Below are 17,650 nucleotides of genomic sequence, written 5' to 3'. Positions count from 1 at the left end.
AAAATCAATAACTAAACCTTCTGGTTACCACTGTGGTTTTCAGCACCGAAAAAAAGCAGATCTCTAGACTCACAGAGCTTATTTTAGTCAGATATCTGCAAGCTTGGTTAGAATTGTGCAAGAAACAGCAATAATTCATGTATAACAGCACAGGGTGTGAGAAGAGATGGAAAAGCTGATTTTTCATTTATAAAACTATGTCCATGCTTGCCTTGCGCACACACACACCCCCAGGAGACAAACTCTTTTTTTTTACCTTGAGAGGAAGAACAAGGATAAAGATAACACATAAGTAATCTAAAGAAATCCCACTTTCCACACTAACAAATACAAAAATTTACCCCTGACAGGCAGCAATCTGCTTCCGATTCAAAGCAGCTGTTAGTTTCAAAAGCTTTTTACTTATCTCAAAGAGGCCAAACACCCAAATAAGATTTAGTGTTACTGGCATCCAACACCGCTCCATCTTTCCAATTCTAATCCAATCCCTAATATGAAGTAGACTATAAAGCAACCGTTTAGCTACTGAAATAAATACCCTTTGCCATCTCATCTGACTTTCTGCCTCAGATCGATACAAGTATGCTGAATGGGGGAAAAAGAACAGAGTAGCTGATCCCCGTCTCTGAAACATGCTTCCCTTTGTATGCGGAGTAAGTATCACTCTAACAGCAGCTTTCCGAAATAATTTAGAATCTAATGTATTCAATTAGCTCTCCTTCTTGGACAAAGGATATCACCATACATTATCACTGAAAACGTAATTCAGCTTTTTAATTCTTTTAGCCTCACACAGATTGAATAGCTTATGTAGACTACTATTCTCACTTTAACAGTATGATAAATCATGTCATGCTTTTCAAAGCTATGAATAAGTAGCCCTGAAATCCAATAACACCCTTACTTATCTGTGACTTAGCAAAAAAGACTGATCTGAACATTAGTAGTGCAGAAGAGGACCTAAATGGCATCTGAACAGCCACAGCAGAACCCACAGAGTAGGTGCTGTGCAGAGACACAGCCACACATCCTTCTCTGGTATTCTCTTTTGGGAGGGGCTATCCATCAGCAGACAGTGTAGATGTCTCTGAGCCATCAAGGTGTGTGAACCTGGGGGAGACCAGGGAAGCAAGCAGAATTTAAATTAATTAAACTGCTTAAGCAGGCTTGGTGCAGAGGAGAGAATTTTACACTAAACGGGTTAATGGCAGAAGAGCTCTGCACCGCCTATATGCAACACCAACACAGTTTAGAAAACAGAGGATTTGGGGGGAAAAGGCAGCCTGCCCCTTCAGAGGGCAGCACAAAAGAGGCACTCCATTAGTAGTATGGACGCTGGTTTTTCAAGGAGGGAAGTTAGAGAAACTCATATTTGATCAAAAAAAAAAAAAAAAAAAGGAGGGGAAAAAAACCCAAACATAGACAGAGAGACACCCTGAGTCAAATCCTCAAGAGACTGTGATCAGTCAGTGCTTCTTTGCCTCTCTAGTTTATATCCCGGCAGTCTGCATTACCCCAGGAATCTGCTTTACCCCATTTGTATTTCCCCAAATACTCCTTCCACCTACCTGCCTGTTAAGGACTAATTCCTGCCTGGCACAGCCCCTTGGGGCCATAGTGCAGTACAGAGGCACCTACAAAAGTCAGATAAGCAGCACTCCTCCTCCATGACCACCTTTTCTTTCTTTTGCACTCCCCTTCTTCCACAGGTCAAGGCCTCCAAGCTCCTTCTGAACCGCCCAACACTCCATAGGAGCCACACCAACAATCCCGCAAGGGCCTCTGGCAGGTCACAGCCCAGAGCACACACCTCCCTTGGGCTTTGTCCTATTTCTTGGGGGTCTCTCACAAGGGGACACCCTACCAAGTAAACCCCCAACCCCAAGGCCCATGCTTCAGCCCTCCCACTGCACCACCTGGGTACATCAACCCAATTGCTTGATTCTTTCACAGGAGCATCAGTAAGGAGTCACCCAGTCCACGGGGTCTCACTAATACCTTCTCATCTGCTTTGATCATGTTCAAGAACCACAATTCGCTGACATTTCCTCTATGCTTGGATCATACTCTGATACTTAGCTGCTTTGTTATACGTGTTACATAGAAAGTAGGTTAGGACTACTTAAATTTTAATTAGCCACAGAAAAATATTCATTCATTACCAAAGGACCCATGTGCAAAACACAGTATTGCCTAACTGGACAGATCCAAAGAAGAGAACTAAACACAGTTTCAAACAGATTTCACATTATACAGCTGTTTACAGTTCGAATGAGTTTAAAAATTATATTTTCCAGTTTGCAAAATTCACCTAACCCAAAATCTTTCGTTTCGGACCCCTATTTATTCCCTAATACTATAAATATGATCATTTATTCCCTTGCCCTTTATTGCAAGAAAATGATAAAAGTCTAGGGAAGTTGCATGCTTTTCAGTGTAGCTACTTCAGTAATTCCTAGATAGCTAATTTGTATTAGCATGAGAGATTATTCCACTAATAAGGATTAAATTAATCTATTGCAAAAGTACTACCTCAGAGAGTTGCCAACAATCTGACCAGCACCACATTCATTTTTTCCTCTCTCACAATTCACTGTTTCCTTTCCAGCTACACCATGCTCACTTAACGCTAAATAGCTTAATTCACTTCTATTAATTCTGTATTGTGTTTTTTTCTGGAAGTCTTTTTATCATCATAAATTTTGTTCTTTCAAAGCTGTATATCTTCTTTGCCTACATGCTAGCAACTCTCTTACTCATCCATTTAAGTGAACACTAGATCATTTATATTCAATACATCTTTCCTGATGATCTTTTACTATGCATTTATTTCTCTTCTGCCTCAACTAATAAGAGTGATATATGGTTCTCAATTTGGCATTGGCCAACAATTGATCATAGTGATCCATTCAAATACAGATAGAAATTACTACAACAAACTCCCTATTTCACAGATTTATATGGTGGTGACATGGCTGGATTCCACTCCTACCATGAAATTTCACAACGGTGTCACATGTAATAAGTCAAATTTTTTCCAATATAAATTATATCTTATGGTATTATGGCTGAAAACCACAGTATAAAATTGCTCAAGCTGACACTGCAAAAATATGCTTGAACTTGCCTTTGGAAGTCAAAGTCTTAAATTGCATTGTTCTTGGCAAAAATTATGGAATTTTCTTTAAGCCTGTTTTTTATTAAATCCACTGATTGATATCTAAACACAGAAAGATAACATTATCCCCCAAAGTAGGTGGTATTTTCTTAAGTAAGGAATAATACTAATTACTGTAAAGGATTACTGACAAATGTTATTGTGATCATTCAAATTCAAAAGAAACTAATACCACATGTTTTAAGGGCTGTGTAAATTTTAGAGCAATATTTTCTTTTCTTACTCAAGCTATACTACAGCATGATGTATTGTCTTAACAGTAGAACATCTAAGCCTAGCATTAAGGTGATTCATCAATCAGTGGGATATTTTCTTTTACTGAAGTTCTATGGCAGGTCAAGAAAGTAATGTTTAACTGTATAATTAGCTTCCCATATACAAAAGCTAGGAGAAACATTTATAACTTTTCTTTCATTTGGGTAACAATGGAAATTTCTCTACAGCTATTCACTCCTTCATTTGTTGAATTCTGTTCTTGTCTGAATATGAGATACTGTACTGTCTCTTTGACCACAGCACTTGAGATCAGAAACTTCATACATTCTCATATTTAATTCTACGGCCTTGAACAAAGACATCAATGTTTTTTCTTTCCTCTTCCATCTGTAGAATATAGCTATTCATACAGAAGTGTCTCTTGTATTAATTGTAGTTATTAATAGTTGTATCAATTAATAGTTAATTAATTCAAAGTATTTCTGTGGACAAAAATATTCTCAACAGTGCAGAGAGGAAACTGGAACTTCAATTATATTAAAAAAGGGGGAACTGAAAATATACTAATGTTCCAAACTGCAATAAACCCAAAGAATTTTGAAATTGCCTGAAAAAAATAAAACAGAAATCACACTCAATTTTGTTTCAAGAAAATATTTTCCATTATGTCTTATAATGGAATAATGAAGTAAATTGCAAAACAAAAAGGTACCTCAAAATAGAAAAAATATTCAGTATCAGAATTTTTTTAAATTAGCATCTGCTTGTCAGAAATATTGATCAGCTCTGGTTTCATATGTTATAATTAACCTTGTATTAGCGGATCACTTTGAAGATGACAAAACTTATTCCACTATTAATCCATAAAGAGCTAAGTGATGGGACAGTCTTAAAATTACCCAGAGTCAAAAAAGCCTCAACACCCTATATACAGAGCTTTTTATTTCTTCAGCTCCAGGTCCCACATCCCTTGCAAATCAGTTCATCTTCATCACAGCAATTACGGCATTCTTAAAAACCAAATTGATTTGTCAAGTTAGTTCCTCCATGACATCCCCAGTGTCTTCAGTGACATTTCTTTTAACGAAGAATGACAGGAGGCAGAAAAAACAGTAAGCCTCCACCTGCCCCAGTCCCCCTTCACTACAGGGTCTGCAACAAAGCCAGGATCCCATTTCCTCCTGTTTAAAGCCATATATGGAAAACATTGAAACAGGAAAATGGCAATTTATATTCTTTAACTCATTTTATCACCACTGTTGACACTGGGTATCATTTAATCTCTGGCAATTATTTTTAAGAGTATTCACATTAGGACTTAAAAAAACAAATCCCTGCAGCAGCCATGACCACCTACTAACTCCAGTCTCATGGCTCCAAGGGAACTCCCTTTATCAAAATCAAAGTGACACACAGATAACAATCCAGTCTGGCTACTTATAACTTGAGCAGCGCAGCCTCACAGCTGACATAAAATAAGTGTGGAGTGATATGGTGTGTAATCTAGGGTGAGAGACCCGTTAAATTTAACAAGCAAGTTTGAAAGAAAGGGATTTCACCCACAAGGGAATGCTCTACACAACAGAGAAGATATAAGGTAAAGCCTTTCTACTTTCAAGACACCTTGAATGTGGTTTTCTTTTTTTCCTTCTTTAATAAAAGGTTATCTTTCTCTCTACAGGCAGCCCATGAAACAGTGATCAGCATATACTGTCCTAAACCTCCACCTGATGTGCACTATGTTATTCTGCTGGCATTGCGGGCAAAGCCCCTCAGGTCCTGTAAACCAGTCTATGAGCCCTTAATAGAAGCACAGCAATTTACACCAGTGGAAACTCTGCTCTAACGACCCTACAATGATTTATAACAGCTAAATGTCAGAACCCACCAGGGGAAATAGAGACAAACAATCTTGAAAGGATAGCATCAAGAAAAATGTTCTTTTCCTTGGGCACAATAGCTAGAATAACTAAAACTAACACTGTTACACTGATTACAGAGACTGTTGAAGAGCCATAGGAAGCCTGAAGTACCAATCAGCTCCTCATTGTTACAAGGCAACACTGTGATAGAGAACCTGAAGAAATTCAAACTCACACAAGAATTTCTCTGCAGAATTGCTACCATGAGCCTGAGAGCGCCTGTGCCCAGCTCAAGGGTTGTCACAGTCACTGGTATAGACATTTTCCTCAGGAATGTTCTGTAGGTCACATCACCAGTCTACACTTATGAAATGTTCCTCCGGCAAAATCAGCATCAGCAGGTTGCTGCTATCTGCAGCGGATGAGAAAAGCTTCCTTCCTTTTTTTTTTTTTTTGTCTTTTTTTTTTAAATCTTTCAGGCTAAATGTCAGAAACTGACATATGGCCACCCCTTCCATTGCTTTATCAGTGCCATGGCAAAGTAATATGTGAAAGCCCTGAACAGTAATCTGCAGCCTGGGTCCATTTTATGACAAACAAATATTTAAGGACAGGTCTCACAAGGCTTTTTTGCTTGATCTCATTTGTGTTATTTCAGTCTGCAGCTTTATATAAAATGAAAGCCTCTCTAGGGAATTAAATATCAAATAACATTATGTTTTTCCACTGCATCCAACAGTTTGCCTACTTGTCCTCAAGTCATTGAGCAAAATACTTTAAACTTTAAACTTGATAAAAACCTGTGCAGTGTGTTTTTAAAAAAGTAATGTGGTTTTATGTTTTTACCCAGATATTTCACTTGGCATAATTTTCTTTTAATAGCCAGGTTGTCCTTTACAACATGGGCAGATTTTAAAGGAACTCAAAAAATTACATTTTACAGGCTAAAAAAAAAATACCAAGCACTGATGAGATATGATATATACAGATGTTACAGGTTTAGCATGTGTATCAGATACAGACACCTAATTAGTTAGTTGACGGTACAGATTTTATAAGATGTAATTAAAAAGTAGACTGCTAGAATCCTCTAAAATTTTATTAACAATTTATTAACTCTCTGAACTATTTAGGCCTGGAACCTTAATATATTTAGTTTAGGAATGTTTTCTTAGCAGCCTGATGCAGTAGGAGAACAAGGAGTTAAAACAGAGTAGTATTGTGGTTTTAAGTGTCTGAATGTTAGTTCTTTTGCTGGCTTGTGACCTGTTCCCAAAGAAATAAGTGAGACTTAAGGAGGAGTCTAGATTTCCAGATTGCTCCCTACCCTTTCTTCTAATTATGGAATTACCAAACAAGCATCAAAACAGCATCTTCAATTGCTTCACCTAAAACAACTGTTGCCTAACAAGGCTGCATGGATCACCAGGTACCCGCACAGCCCTTTGTGGTGGTCTAAGAACATTTAATGAGTCACTGCCAGCCTCTGCCACCCACTATATTGTATTAGAAGCAGCTGAGAAAAGTGTATTATACTTTCCAATTGTTCATGTGAAGAATTGCCATTAATGGACATACTCTGTTCAGTCAACAGTGAAAGGAAGAGAAGCCTGCCCCAAGAAACTATCTCGGCACACCACTTTAAGCAGTTTTCCTCAGTGCTGTGCAGAGATTCTGCTGTCTGCTTCTACCTGTCCTCCTGAATGCTGAGGATGTAGAATGAAGGAAAATAAACATGGATTTCTGACACCAAAAACCTCAGCCTCTCCCAGTGCAGTTAAAGATGGACCCTTCTGGCTACAGCTCATAAGCAAACTTCTACATGGGCTGAGAGCAGCTACTAGAGATACATGTACACTAATTAAATATATTTAAAGGCATACATTTCTTTCTTCTCTCCCCCCCTGCCCCAACGATTAAGTAATAATTAATGGGTGGAAGTCGAACTAGTATACTGACCTCATCGACATTCTCAAATGCATTGATGACATCATATGGCAAGCATGAGAGCAGATCGATCACAAACCAGGTCTTCAAGTAATTCATGCGAATCAGCTTTGGGTCAGAGATCACCTCTCCTGCTGGCCCCACAAAGGTGGTATGGAAATTAAGCACAATGTCTACCAAAAAAATGACATCTACAATGCTGTCGACTACTAGCCATGCCACGTTGTTCTGTTTGGTTTTAAAGGAGACATTGTAAGGGACCAAAATAGCAGTGTAGAAGGTTAAAATCAAGATGATCCAGTCCCAGGTAGTCTTGAAAACACAATAATGCAAAATTATATGCGGTGGAGTCTTTGGTGCCTCTTGTTTGTACTGTGGGAGGATTTCAGAGCCCAGCTGCAGTACCTGTAATCACAGAGATTTCAGGAGAAAAAGAAAACATGCTTAATTTTTCAATGTTATTTTTCACATTGTAGATTCTCAAGCTCAGTACAACAGTTGATAAAAATGCAGGTGCAATAACTCCTTTTATCACCACCAAATGGTAAGCAAGTCAGGATAAGTACTCTGTTAAACAGATCAGCATCAACTTAAGAATAGTTGTTGTTTCTTTTAATGCCATTAATTATTTTTTGACACTAAGCCTAACGTGCTGGATCTCCAAGACATATAGAGAAGGCACAGCTCTTCAGCAGTCTAAATAGATGAGACAGATAAATGATGGGCAATAAGGCAGCTGCAAACAGAAATCAATGGCAAAACCAGGAACAAATACCCCAACTTCTGAGTTCCAATCCAGCACCAGGACCACTGGACCATACTGCTTCTCAGCACTGTCTATTTCACTCTTCACTATACTGTATGTGAAATAGTCTTACAACCTATTGTGAATGCATGGACCTTTGTTTTCTCCTTTGGTGCAGGACCAAAGCCCATGGATAACTATCATTAGCCTCAAGAAACTAATTTTGAACTTAACTTTTCACTGAGAGATCTTCACTATCTGATGCTGTACAGTCAAGTTACAGTGCAGTTAGGTCTGAATTAGAAATTAGAAAAAACGCTTGAAGCAGCAAAAGATGATCTGTCAGCATGTGTTTTAAACCTTGGGCCTCAAGCTCAGCACATGCTCCAACTGTTTTGTATAACTGCAACCTCGATCAATGCTGCCCATTTGAAGTCTACTATCTTTCCAGTTCTGCACACTGGTGCAAAAAGAGTATGATCATGTCTTTAAATCTTGAGAATTAAAGTTTCTTTTGCACACTTATGAATAAGAAAGTGTTTGTTTACATCCATGGATATACATGAGGGTGAAACTAACATGAAGGACTTGTCTCCAAATAAAGACAATTTAAATTTTCAAATGAAATTTACCCTGGATAAGTTATGGGTGAAAACTGAAAGGAAGATGGAGTTTTGCTCAAGTGAGATGTGTTTGCTAATGCCAAACTCATAGAACCTGTGGGAACTATTTAGGAGCATGGCTCCTTTATCATGCTTGGTTACATCGTAGTTTAGAGCAATAGGGAGCAGAGAAGGAAACTGAATGGCCACCTTCTCAGGGAAAAGATCAGACAACATAGCTATAATAGGAGGATGTCTTCCTTCCATGCTCCTTATCTCAGCTTTTTTAACAACTATTATTTAGACATGGATTTTTATCTGGAGGCTTTTCTGAGTGCTTTTTATTATTCTTTTTTTTTTTTGTGAACTGGTGGGCTTTTTTCCAACAGATTAAGCCAAAGGGTACAAAAGAAAACAATCAGCTGCAAGAGTCCTAGTTGAACAAAACAGCCTCCGACCAAGTTCCCTACTGCTTTGAACCCCACATAATCACTTACTCCTGTGCACAACAGGGGTCAGACACTGTCATATCACAGTCCCTTGCACATGTATAAATGACAATGGGAGCTGCAAGCCTGCTGAATTTGAGCCCAGTATGTTCTCCGGAAGAGAAGCAGCATGACCTGCTCAGAGAGGCCTGCATGTTAGCACAGAGTCATCAACAGTTTGGGGGGGGGGAAGAGGGCTTAATACTTTTGTTTCACTGAGTTTCTAGAATGACAGCAAAGAGGGAAAAGGAACATTTTTCCCCTAAGTAGAACCCCCTTGCAGCCCAAACTAGGACTCAGACGTGTCACTGCAGTATCAAGCACTCTACCTCTCCTGACCCCGATTCATGAAAGTTCTCCACACTACAAAACAAAAACAACAAAAAAAGCTGCCTTCTGGTGAGAGGAGCTAGAAGCAGCACAAGACAGAAGCAGTCTCTTCTCTGCAGGAGGCACTGGCCAGCCAACACAGTCCTCAGAAGTCACTGATAGTGACTAGAAGAGGCATAGGTTGCGTACTGAGTTAGTATGCATACCCAGAGCATCGTTCCCTTCAGGGCTTGTTTGCAGTCCCACCAACAAATGTTAGGATATCTTTCTCAACAGAAGTTCTAGCCCACGATCAACACCACAAGTATCTCCTGCTCTCCCTTTCGAGCATCACAGCCGTACCTGAATCAGCTGGAAAGCACTGAGCTACTACTGGCTTTTATAAGGATTTGCATGAGTAGCAGCCCTAACATAAGCTCCCAAGCCTAAAATAAGCTTCTCTGGGCAAGGAGAGTCCTCTGGAATATTCACTCTCTGGAATGACTGATCAGCAAAACCAAGAACTTTCTATCATGTAGCAACATTTTTCAGTCAGTTCTAATTCTGGATTACTGGTCTCACTACTACAGATCTAGATCCATCTAACTGGATTTCAGTTCTAATGCTGAGATCTCACTAGCATAGGGAGATTGCAGCATCCCTTAAATGCAGGCCAAAACCATAGTTGCTTCTTTTGCAATCACATCTCCCAGGGCTTATTTTTTTAGCCTCTACTATTACCTGAAAAAGTCAAACATTTTGGCAATCATTCTAAGCAACATAGGAATCTCAACTATGAAACACTGAAAAAAATAATTTTATTAGCTCTTGCCAAATTAATTCCTATATGTACACACACAGGCTGAAGATTGTATAACGCACTCCATTTTGGCCACCACTGGTCTCGTTATACTCGAAGAGCTTGTGGAAATTTTGCATCATCCAAGCTAAAGTTACTGAAAAATGTACTAATGTATTCCCATACACCTGAATAACAGGAACAAAGGCAAGAACAATCTCTGGTAATAAAGAAGGGGCTAAATTATGGTGTCTGTTATTTTGCTGTAAATAAAAAAATAAATTACAGTAAAGCCAGTGGAACCGCAGGCATGTAAAACTGAACTGAATGCAGAGAAAAAACAGACTTCTAGTTTCAACTCATTAAGAAAACGACTTTGTTGCTTCAATGTTTTAAAATGTCACCACCAAGTAAAAAGCACTCTCCCCTAGCTTGTTTGAGATTCAAAGAGCTACAGCACAGGAAAATAAAAGGATTGATGTCTCCTTCCCTTTTTATTTAGAAAGTAAACATCTGAAATAATCTGAAATAAAACTATCTGAATGGCTAGGGACCTTATTAATAAGTCTTTTGAACTTCCACTACCACCTTGGAGTCTCTGATTAAGTTCTACCAATGGCTATTTAAAGTGAGCAGGAGCCATGGCTTTAGCTGGTCTTCAGTGGAAGGATGTGCACCAGCAGTATGGGCATGAATCTTGAGAGAAGGGGCAGGGACAGGGCAGGAGGTGGGCATCAAGGAATGATGCAGGGATATCAATCACTCACAAGGTGGGAAAGCCACCTGCAGCAAGCCTGGGGTATCTCCACTTTTTTTGCTTGGGTGGGGTGGGGGTGGCAAGTTCTAGTCCTGGCTCCCTCTCACTACATCACTAACGTGCACCTTGTAAAACCACTCCATCTTGTTGACATTGCTAGAGAGATGAACTGTCATTTCACAGTTTGAGATGGAAGAAGGGCACTGTCCCAGCTCACACTACCTTCTCCTGGGAAAGGCAGCTTGCTTCACAGACTGGCAAAGGTCTTGCAGCCACCAGGACTGCCAGCCAAGAGCTTTCAAAGGCACCAAATATTTCTTTTCATTAAAGGAAGAGAAAAATGCCTATAACAAAGCTTAACTATCTCAGAGAACAAGCATGTGCTTTTAGCATTAAGTACAACAAAAGAACTCAATGCTGTGCAGAAATAATGGAAGGAGGTCCACAGACCTTAGTGCTAGACCTCTAGGTTTTGTCAGGTTGCTGCACTGGAAGTTAGAAGAGCTCTTTTCTCCACTTTTCACACGAAGGGCCACACATAGTCCCCTCCTGGGTCATCTAGAGATTAAGAGCTATAAACCCCACTCTCTCTGCACCATACAGCAAAGTCAGGTAGATGCAGAGAGAAGTACTTCTGCTTTATTCCAAGGTGCTCTTTCTGCACTCCAGGCTCTAGGGAGAGTAACGCCAACCTGAAACAGTGTTTGCTGAAGCTGTCGGGTGTGGTTACCCACCCACATGAACTAACTAGATTCAAACTGCTTGTAAAGGTACTTTTCCTGAAGAGAAAAAAAAAAAAAAAGATCAATATAAAAGTAATCATGAAGAAAACACATGCAACTATATAAACCAATATGCTAAGCTTCCACCCATGTGCACTGAACAAATATTGCTATAATTTTCCAAATAACTGAAACAGCCCTCGTTTTGGATTACTTTTCTGTCATGCAGTTATACCATAGTAAAAGAAATATTTGTTTCAGAAAGTTATTAATGAAAGTATTATTCTAATTACTTATGATTCATCAGCCACTAAAGTTGTATTAGCTGCATTTATTATTTGTGGTAATGATGCATGATGTTTTAATAGCAGTTTAAAGCCAGAGAATATTATTTCAAGAGCAGAAATGACAAATTTCATCATAGGTTTCACTAGGCTGTGTTAATTTTTTTTTAACACAACAAAATAAAAAAGGTATCCTAAATTTGTTAAAAAATGGTGAATAAATCACCAGTCAGGACTCATAAAAGTGCATCAACAAGTGATTACAATGATTTATTTATTTTTAAGGCTGCATGACTGGGGGGGAGAGGAAAATCCACACAAACGTTCATTTTCAGCTTAATCTCTCCCTTTTGTGTTTTCAACTGCATATATTTGCTTTCTCTCACTGTCCCTTGCTTTCATTTTCACAGGCACCCACACAAATTCCTCCCAAGCCAAGGGCTAGGTGCTAAGCCTCAACTTGAAGTAGATTTTAATGGCAGTTATAAGTCCCTGGTAAACAAGGTAAAAAAAAAATGGCAGAAGTTCCATTATTAAGCAGTGCTGCTAAGCACCATTATAATTTTTCTGCTTTTATTTCTCATAACTAATGCATTTTTTTTAATTATGACACAATCTTGTTTACCCAGAACTGCCTGGTAAATATTGAGAATGCATTAGCTAACACCGTAGGTGTAGAAGATGTGTACTATGCAGTGACCAGGAAGAATGGTTCCTACAATTAGCTCCTTGGTAATAAAGCCACAGAAATGTATCAATTACTTTATATTCTTACTCAAGAATGTACTCTCAGAGTTACCTAACACCCTTGCAATAATTGCATAATTAATTTAAACAGTATGACTGCTATTAGAGAAGTCAGGCTAAATAAATCTACACATACTGGCAAAAGTCAGAGACTGAGGCTTAATAGACACTGCTTGTATTACCCACAGCCTATGGATAAAACAACATAATTTGCCACTAACACCTTCCTTAAACCAGTATTTCATAAATGATAAAAGAAATTGTAAGCTTTTGTGGCAGGCTCCTGTTCTTTCTTTGTATACAATACCTTGCCCTACTCAGGTTCTAGGACACAACTGGCTTTTCAAATATTCAAAAATATAAGTGATGAAGAACTAAGAGCAACACAAATAATAGTCTAATAAACGAAGAGCCTTCTTGAGCAAACAAGATTGATGTGAAATGCCATAGTGAGTAGGAAAAGAAAAAGGATTAATTTTAATTTGAATTTAAGATTTCTAATAGGCTACTGCAGAGATTTAAAAAAAAAAAAGCTTTGAAAATACAGCAGGGAACAGTTAGCGATCCCATGTTCAATATTCCAGATGAAGCCTGGCACCCCCTACGTCTTCCAAGGAAGAAAAATGGGTTTGTCTGTATGATTATCTGCACTCTGGTTTTCTCTAGTGCAGTTCTGTTGACCTAAGTGGAATTATGGCAGATACATAAGGTGCCTAACATCACAGTTGGGCTAATGTTCTTTTTAAAATAATGAGTGCAATATTCAGTCAGCAATTAAAGAAACTAATTTCAGACATGTAAACTATACGCTTGCCCTTTATTATTTGTAATGAATCAACTGGCTATGCCAGTTAGAATACTTGCGAAGACTTGTTGAGCACATTGTCTTAAAAGAAGTTTCAGTAATGTGTAGTCACTTAGGTCCAGACAGAAGTTCACTGAACCAAACAGAACCACCTCAGATCCTGTGGCTTACATTCTACTGCCTCCATTTTAACTTGTACTAAAATTCAGGGCTAGACATCTAAAGAGAAGGAAGGATTATTTGAGGCTAAGCCTTGAGTAGGATTAGGAGGGAGACAATTCCAAATTCCAGGACACTAAAGCCACCTCAGGGTGGACATGTGATAATCACATGGTATTCCTACAGTATAGCATCCATGTGAATGTCTGCCCCTCCCCTCTGATAGTAGGATCTGTGTTATTTCTGTACTTCCAACAGAAATCAAATCAGTTTTCCATTCTTGAGTGCATCTGTATTAAATACTGAATAGGTAAGCTCCTGTCCATGGGAATTTCATTGTCATACGTGATAATAGCACAGGCCTGGACAGGAGTTGTTTACTTTGCATAGAACCTAAGGCATATACAGGGCAAAATTAACCGAGTACTGACTATATGGAGACCTCATGGAACCCATTCAGTGGCTTATGCCTCCAGCTACACAGAAATATTAAGAATTATTGACAAAAGTCACAGTTGTTGCCATGGCATTTACAGCAACAGGTAATACAAAGTGCCATGTTACATTGGCCATGCTGTCATTACCACCATATCAAGGCTTCCCCTAAGCTGTTTTTACACCAGGGAGCCCCTGCTACTGGCCTAGGAGGCAGCTATAGGAAACCCAAGACAGTCTCTCCCCTTCAGGGCAAAAGCCCTAATACCATAAGTACTTCAAGGAGCCTTCTCTGCCTAGGGCTTTTCTCAAAATTTTGAGAGTCTACTTAAATCACAAGGGTTCATTTTCCTAATCTGTCTACAGTGCTGCTCATGGCATCTTAGAGCTGTTCTGTACCAGTAACTCAAACATATGTTTTAATCAGTTTGTAAAGCAGGATTGGGATCCCACTGAAAAAGAACTAGACATAAATGAATGCAGAGAACAACTGTGTCAAGGATTCTCCAGAATTTCCGTCTGTACTAGCCTGAGTTTTTCTCACCTCAATTTTGCACAAGGGAATAGTCCAAGGTCCTACTAACATTGAGAACCTCAGAAGAATGGAAACTAATCAAGGAAGTATTACTTTAGTAATAATGCCGTTACAAGGCTTTCTGAGATATGGAACACAACACTGCAATTAGGTTACATGAAGTCTTTTGGGCACCTGTTTCCATTCCACTGTCACGGGATACATGTCACAGGACACATGCCATATTCTGAGCTCCCATGCCTGCCACCAGGCTCCAGATTCCCAGCGCAAGGGGGAAAGACAGTGCTTGGCTCACGCAGAGACAACATACCCACAAAGGCTAAAAACATGTCTTTACAGTTTCTCAGGGAAAGAAAACATTACCTCAGCAAGTCGCGAATGCTTGTGAACGTTCTCTCCTTTCTGCACGCTTGGGGCAAGCTGCTGCAGCACACCTCGGCTGCTTGTGAGGGCACGGGTCAAGCGAGCAAACTTTCCCCAACCTTAAGAAAACATGCAAGATTATACATATTACAAAAAAAGAAAAGCTACAAGTGTACTACATAAAGCCTCCCAAAACTTATTAAAAAAAAAAAAGTTAAGAGAGCAATCTACTTTAATTCTGACCAAAGGAATATAATTTAATTAAGTACCAGATAAAAGCAAATCACAAAATAGGTATCAGGGTGGTAAAGTAGTAACACCCATGACTGCAGCCACTTTGTATTCAATGGCTCTACAAGAGTGCTGTTACATGAGTTGCATCTTTTGTGAGGATAAATGTCCACTTTACAATAATCTTCTATTAAGTCCAACAGCCAGATTTGGATCTCACAGTACTGTAGAAGACATTCCAGGCTAACGAAGATGTAAGACAAATCACGCACAATGAAAATTGCAGTTGCCTGTTACAGAAGTGAACCTGGCCTCAGATGTATTAAGCATAGATCTAGCATAAGCAGAGAAACATACATAAGATAATAAAAAGAAAAGCAGACAAAACAAAATCATTAATTTTATCTTCTCTGAAAAAGGGGAAATATACACATAGATTTTCTCAAACTCTAATAAAACATTTAGTAGCTTCTGGCAGAGAAGTCATATGCTGCATTTGAATTCAGAATGTTTTTTACAGTCATTTCAAATACCCCTCAAATTAGAAGGCCTCGAATGACAGTCACAAGAGCTAGTTACTACTATAATCTTTATGAGCAGTACTTTGCCATAACAGAAAGTCAGGCAGGGCATACATCTGGATATTTCTGGTACTCTGAAAAGAAAGTATCAGTGCATTTAGTCCCAATCCTGAAAAATACTAGCACAACCTGGAAACTGTTGAGTAGTCTCACCTACTCCAACTGAGGATGCTCACAACTTTGCAGATTCAGTTCTTAATGAGAACCTGGTTCTGGAAGAAGTTCCATCCACATTATGGTTTCATCACCAAAAGATATGGTACTATTAGCAGTGACTGTTTTTAAAGACTAGTCTGGAGTTTAGCTGTAAGTGATCCATGACAAGTACAGGAAGATGGGTGGTTAAAATACTGCCCAGTACTTTGAACATATCCATGCTTGACATCTTTGATAGAGTTTGCAGGAACATATTTGGTAATTCAAGAAGTAAACACAAAAAATAAAAAAACTGCACGATCCACTATTGAACAAGATTTTGCAGGGCAGACCTGAGAGTTTAGCATTTTCTCTTTTAATATTATGCTAAGCAACACATTTATTAAAGGGGAGAACCAAATTCATCATACCTCTCTAATGTCAAGAATAAAATGGAAGTGTCTTATGCCTTAAAGAACATTTTAAAGCTACTCTGGCGCTGGTAACTTAATAGCCAAGTAGAATTAACCAACACGTTTGGGTAGTACTCAGCAACAAGTAGATTGAATGATTTCCACCCAGAAAGGCAGATCTTTCCTGATAAACCCATGTAAGATTAGCTACTATACTAAAGGACTGTTTCTTAGAAAAATAAATCAACATGCCAGAACCTCAAGTGACGTCCATTTGTATCTGTTATAAGCCTGACCCAAAGCACTTGATTTCTCATAATACATTTCCATGGAAGGTGGTTGATTTTGGTGTTTTGTTGTGGGTTTTTTTTTAAAAAAAAACAAAACAACATAAAGGTACATTTATAAATAAGTATTCTTTCTCTACTGTACATGAAAATAATCCAACTACAGTTGATAGACTAAGGCTTGAAGGGCTTACTGCTTCTGACTAAAGTTGGTAGAGGTTAAAAAAATGGATCAGGTGGGAGAAACCATTCATAATGGCTAATCTTCAGCTGATATAAATCCAACGAGCCTTTGTAAAGTCAACACAGCTACAGTAATTTACACCAACATAAAACTTTGCTTTCATGGAGTGTACATGCCAGCACTACTGTGGTTTTTCCCCATTTTACGGGACCGCGGGCGAAGGCTACCGGCATCGGTATACTTTCAGTGATGCCGATCCAGGCTGAGGCGGCCCGAGGGGGATTTGTTCCGAGAGGGGGTAGGCAGCACCGGCAGCAGCCGCCCCGTTTTCCCGCCGCGGGAGCGGGGTGGCGCGGCCGAGACGCGGCGCTGGCCATGGTGCTGAACCCAGGCCGCCCCGCCCGCCCGCTCGCCCAGCCGGGAGGGCATTTTTCCGGAAGATTCAAAATTTGGTTCAGAAACAGAAGCCAAACTTGCAGTCCTATCATCGAGTTTTCTCAGAATTGGGCTATTCAAACAAACTGAGAGGGGAGGAAAAGGAAGCACTGCACCTGAGCTTCCTTGCACAAAAGCACTGCCAGACGCCTCTGTGGCATGGTTTGTGGCTATAAATGCTGAGCGCTTTCAGGTACCTCCACCTCTTCCCAAGAGTCATCTCCTTTTGAAAGGTATAGCTTAACCCATTCCTCTGTCCTCAGCATCCCCTATAAGCACCTCCCCTGCCCTGCATGTTGCAAATCTCATTTGTGGGTGCCTAAACGATACACAAATGAACTGTTCCCATGAACATGATGAGATCTCTTATTGCATACTCCAAACTCTAATATTAAAACTATAACTGTATAGGCAAGAGACTGTGTCAAGAA

At 39.3% G+C, this 17,650-nt stretch overlaps 1 protein-coding gene across 1 annotated transcript in view; it reads right to left on the bottom strand.

Annotated features, from left to right (window-relative positions):
* KCNH1 (potassium voltage-gated channel subfamily H member 1) overlaps positions 1–17,017 on the bottom strand; it is a 152,264-nt gene extending 135,247 nt beyond the window's left edge. Inside the window, exons 1-3 of the mRNA XM_075089800.1 lie at positions 16,957–17,017; positions 14,954–15,072; positions 7,216–7,608 (exon numbers count right to left, since the gene is read on the bottom strand). Of these exons, the coding sequence (XP_074945901.1) occupies positions 7,216–7,608; positions 14,954–15,072; positions 16,957–17,017 (573 nt within the window). The remainder of the gene's footprint in view (positions 1–7,215; positions 7,609–14,953; positions 15,073–16,956) is intronic.
* Between the last annotated feature and the right edge of the window lie 633 nt (positions 17,018–17,650).

Source organism: Phalacrocorax aristotelis, chromosome 3 (genome assembly GCF_949628215.1).
Source record: "Phalacrocorax aristotelis chromosome 3, bGulAri2.1, whole genome shotgun sequence".
NCBI classification, from domain to species: Eukaryota; Metazoa; Chordata; class Aves; order Suliformes; family Phalacrocoracidae; genus Phalacrocorax; species Phalacrocorax aristotelis.
This window is presented reverse-complemented; position numbering and strand designations above follow the sequence as displayed.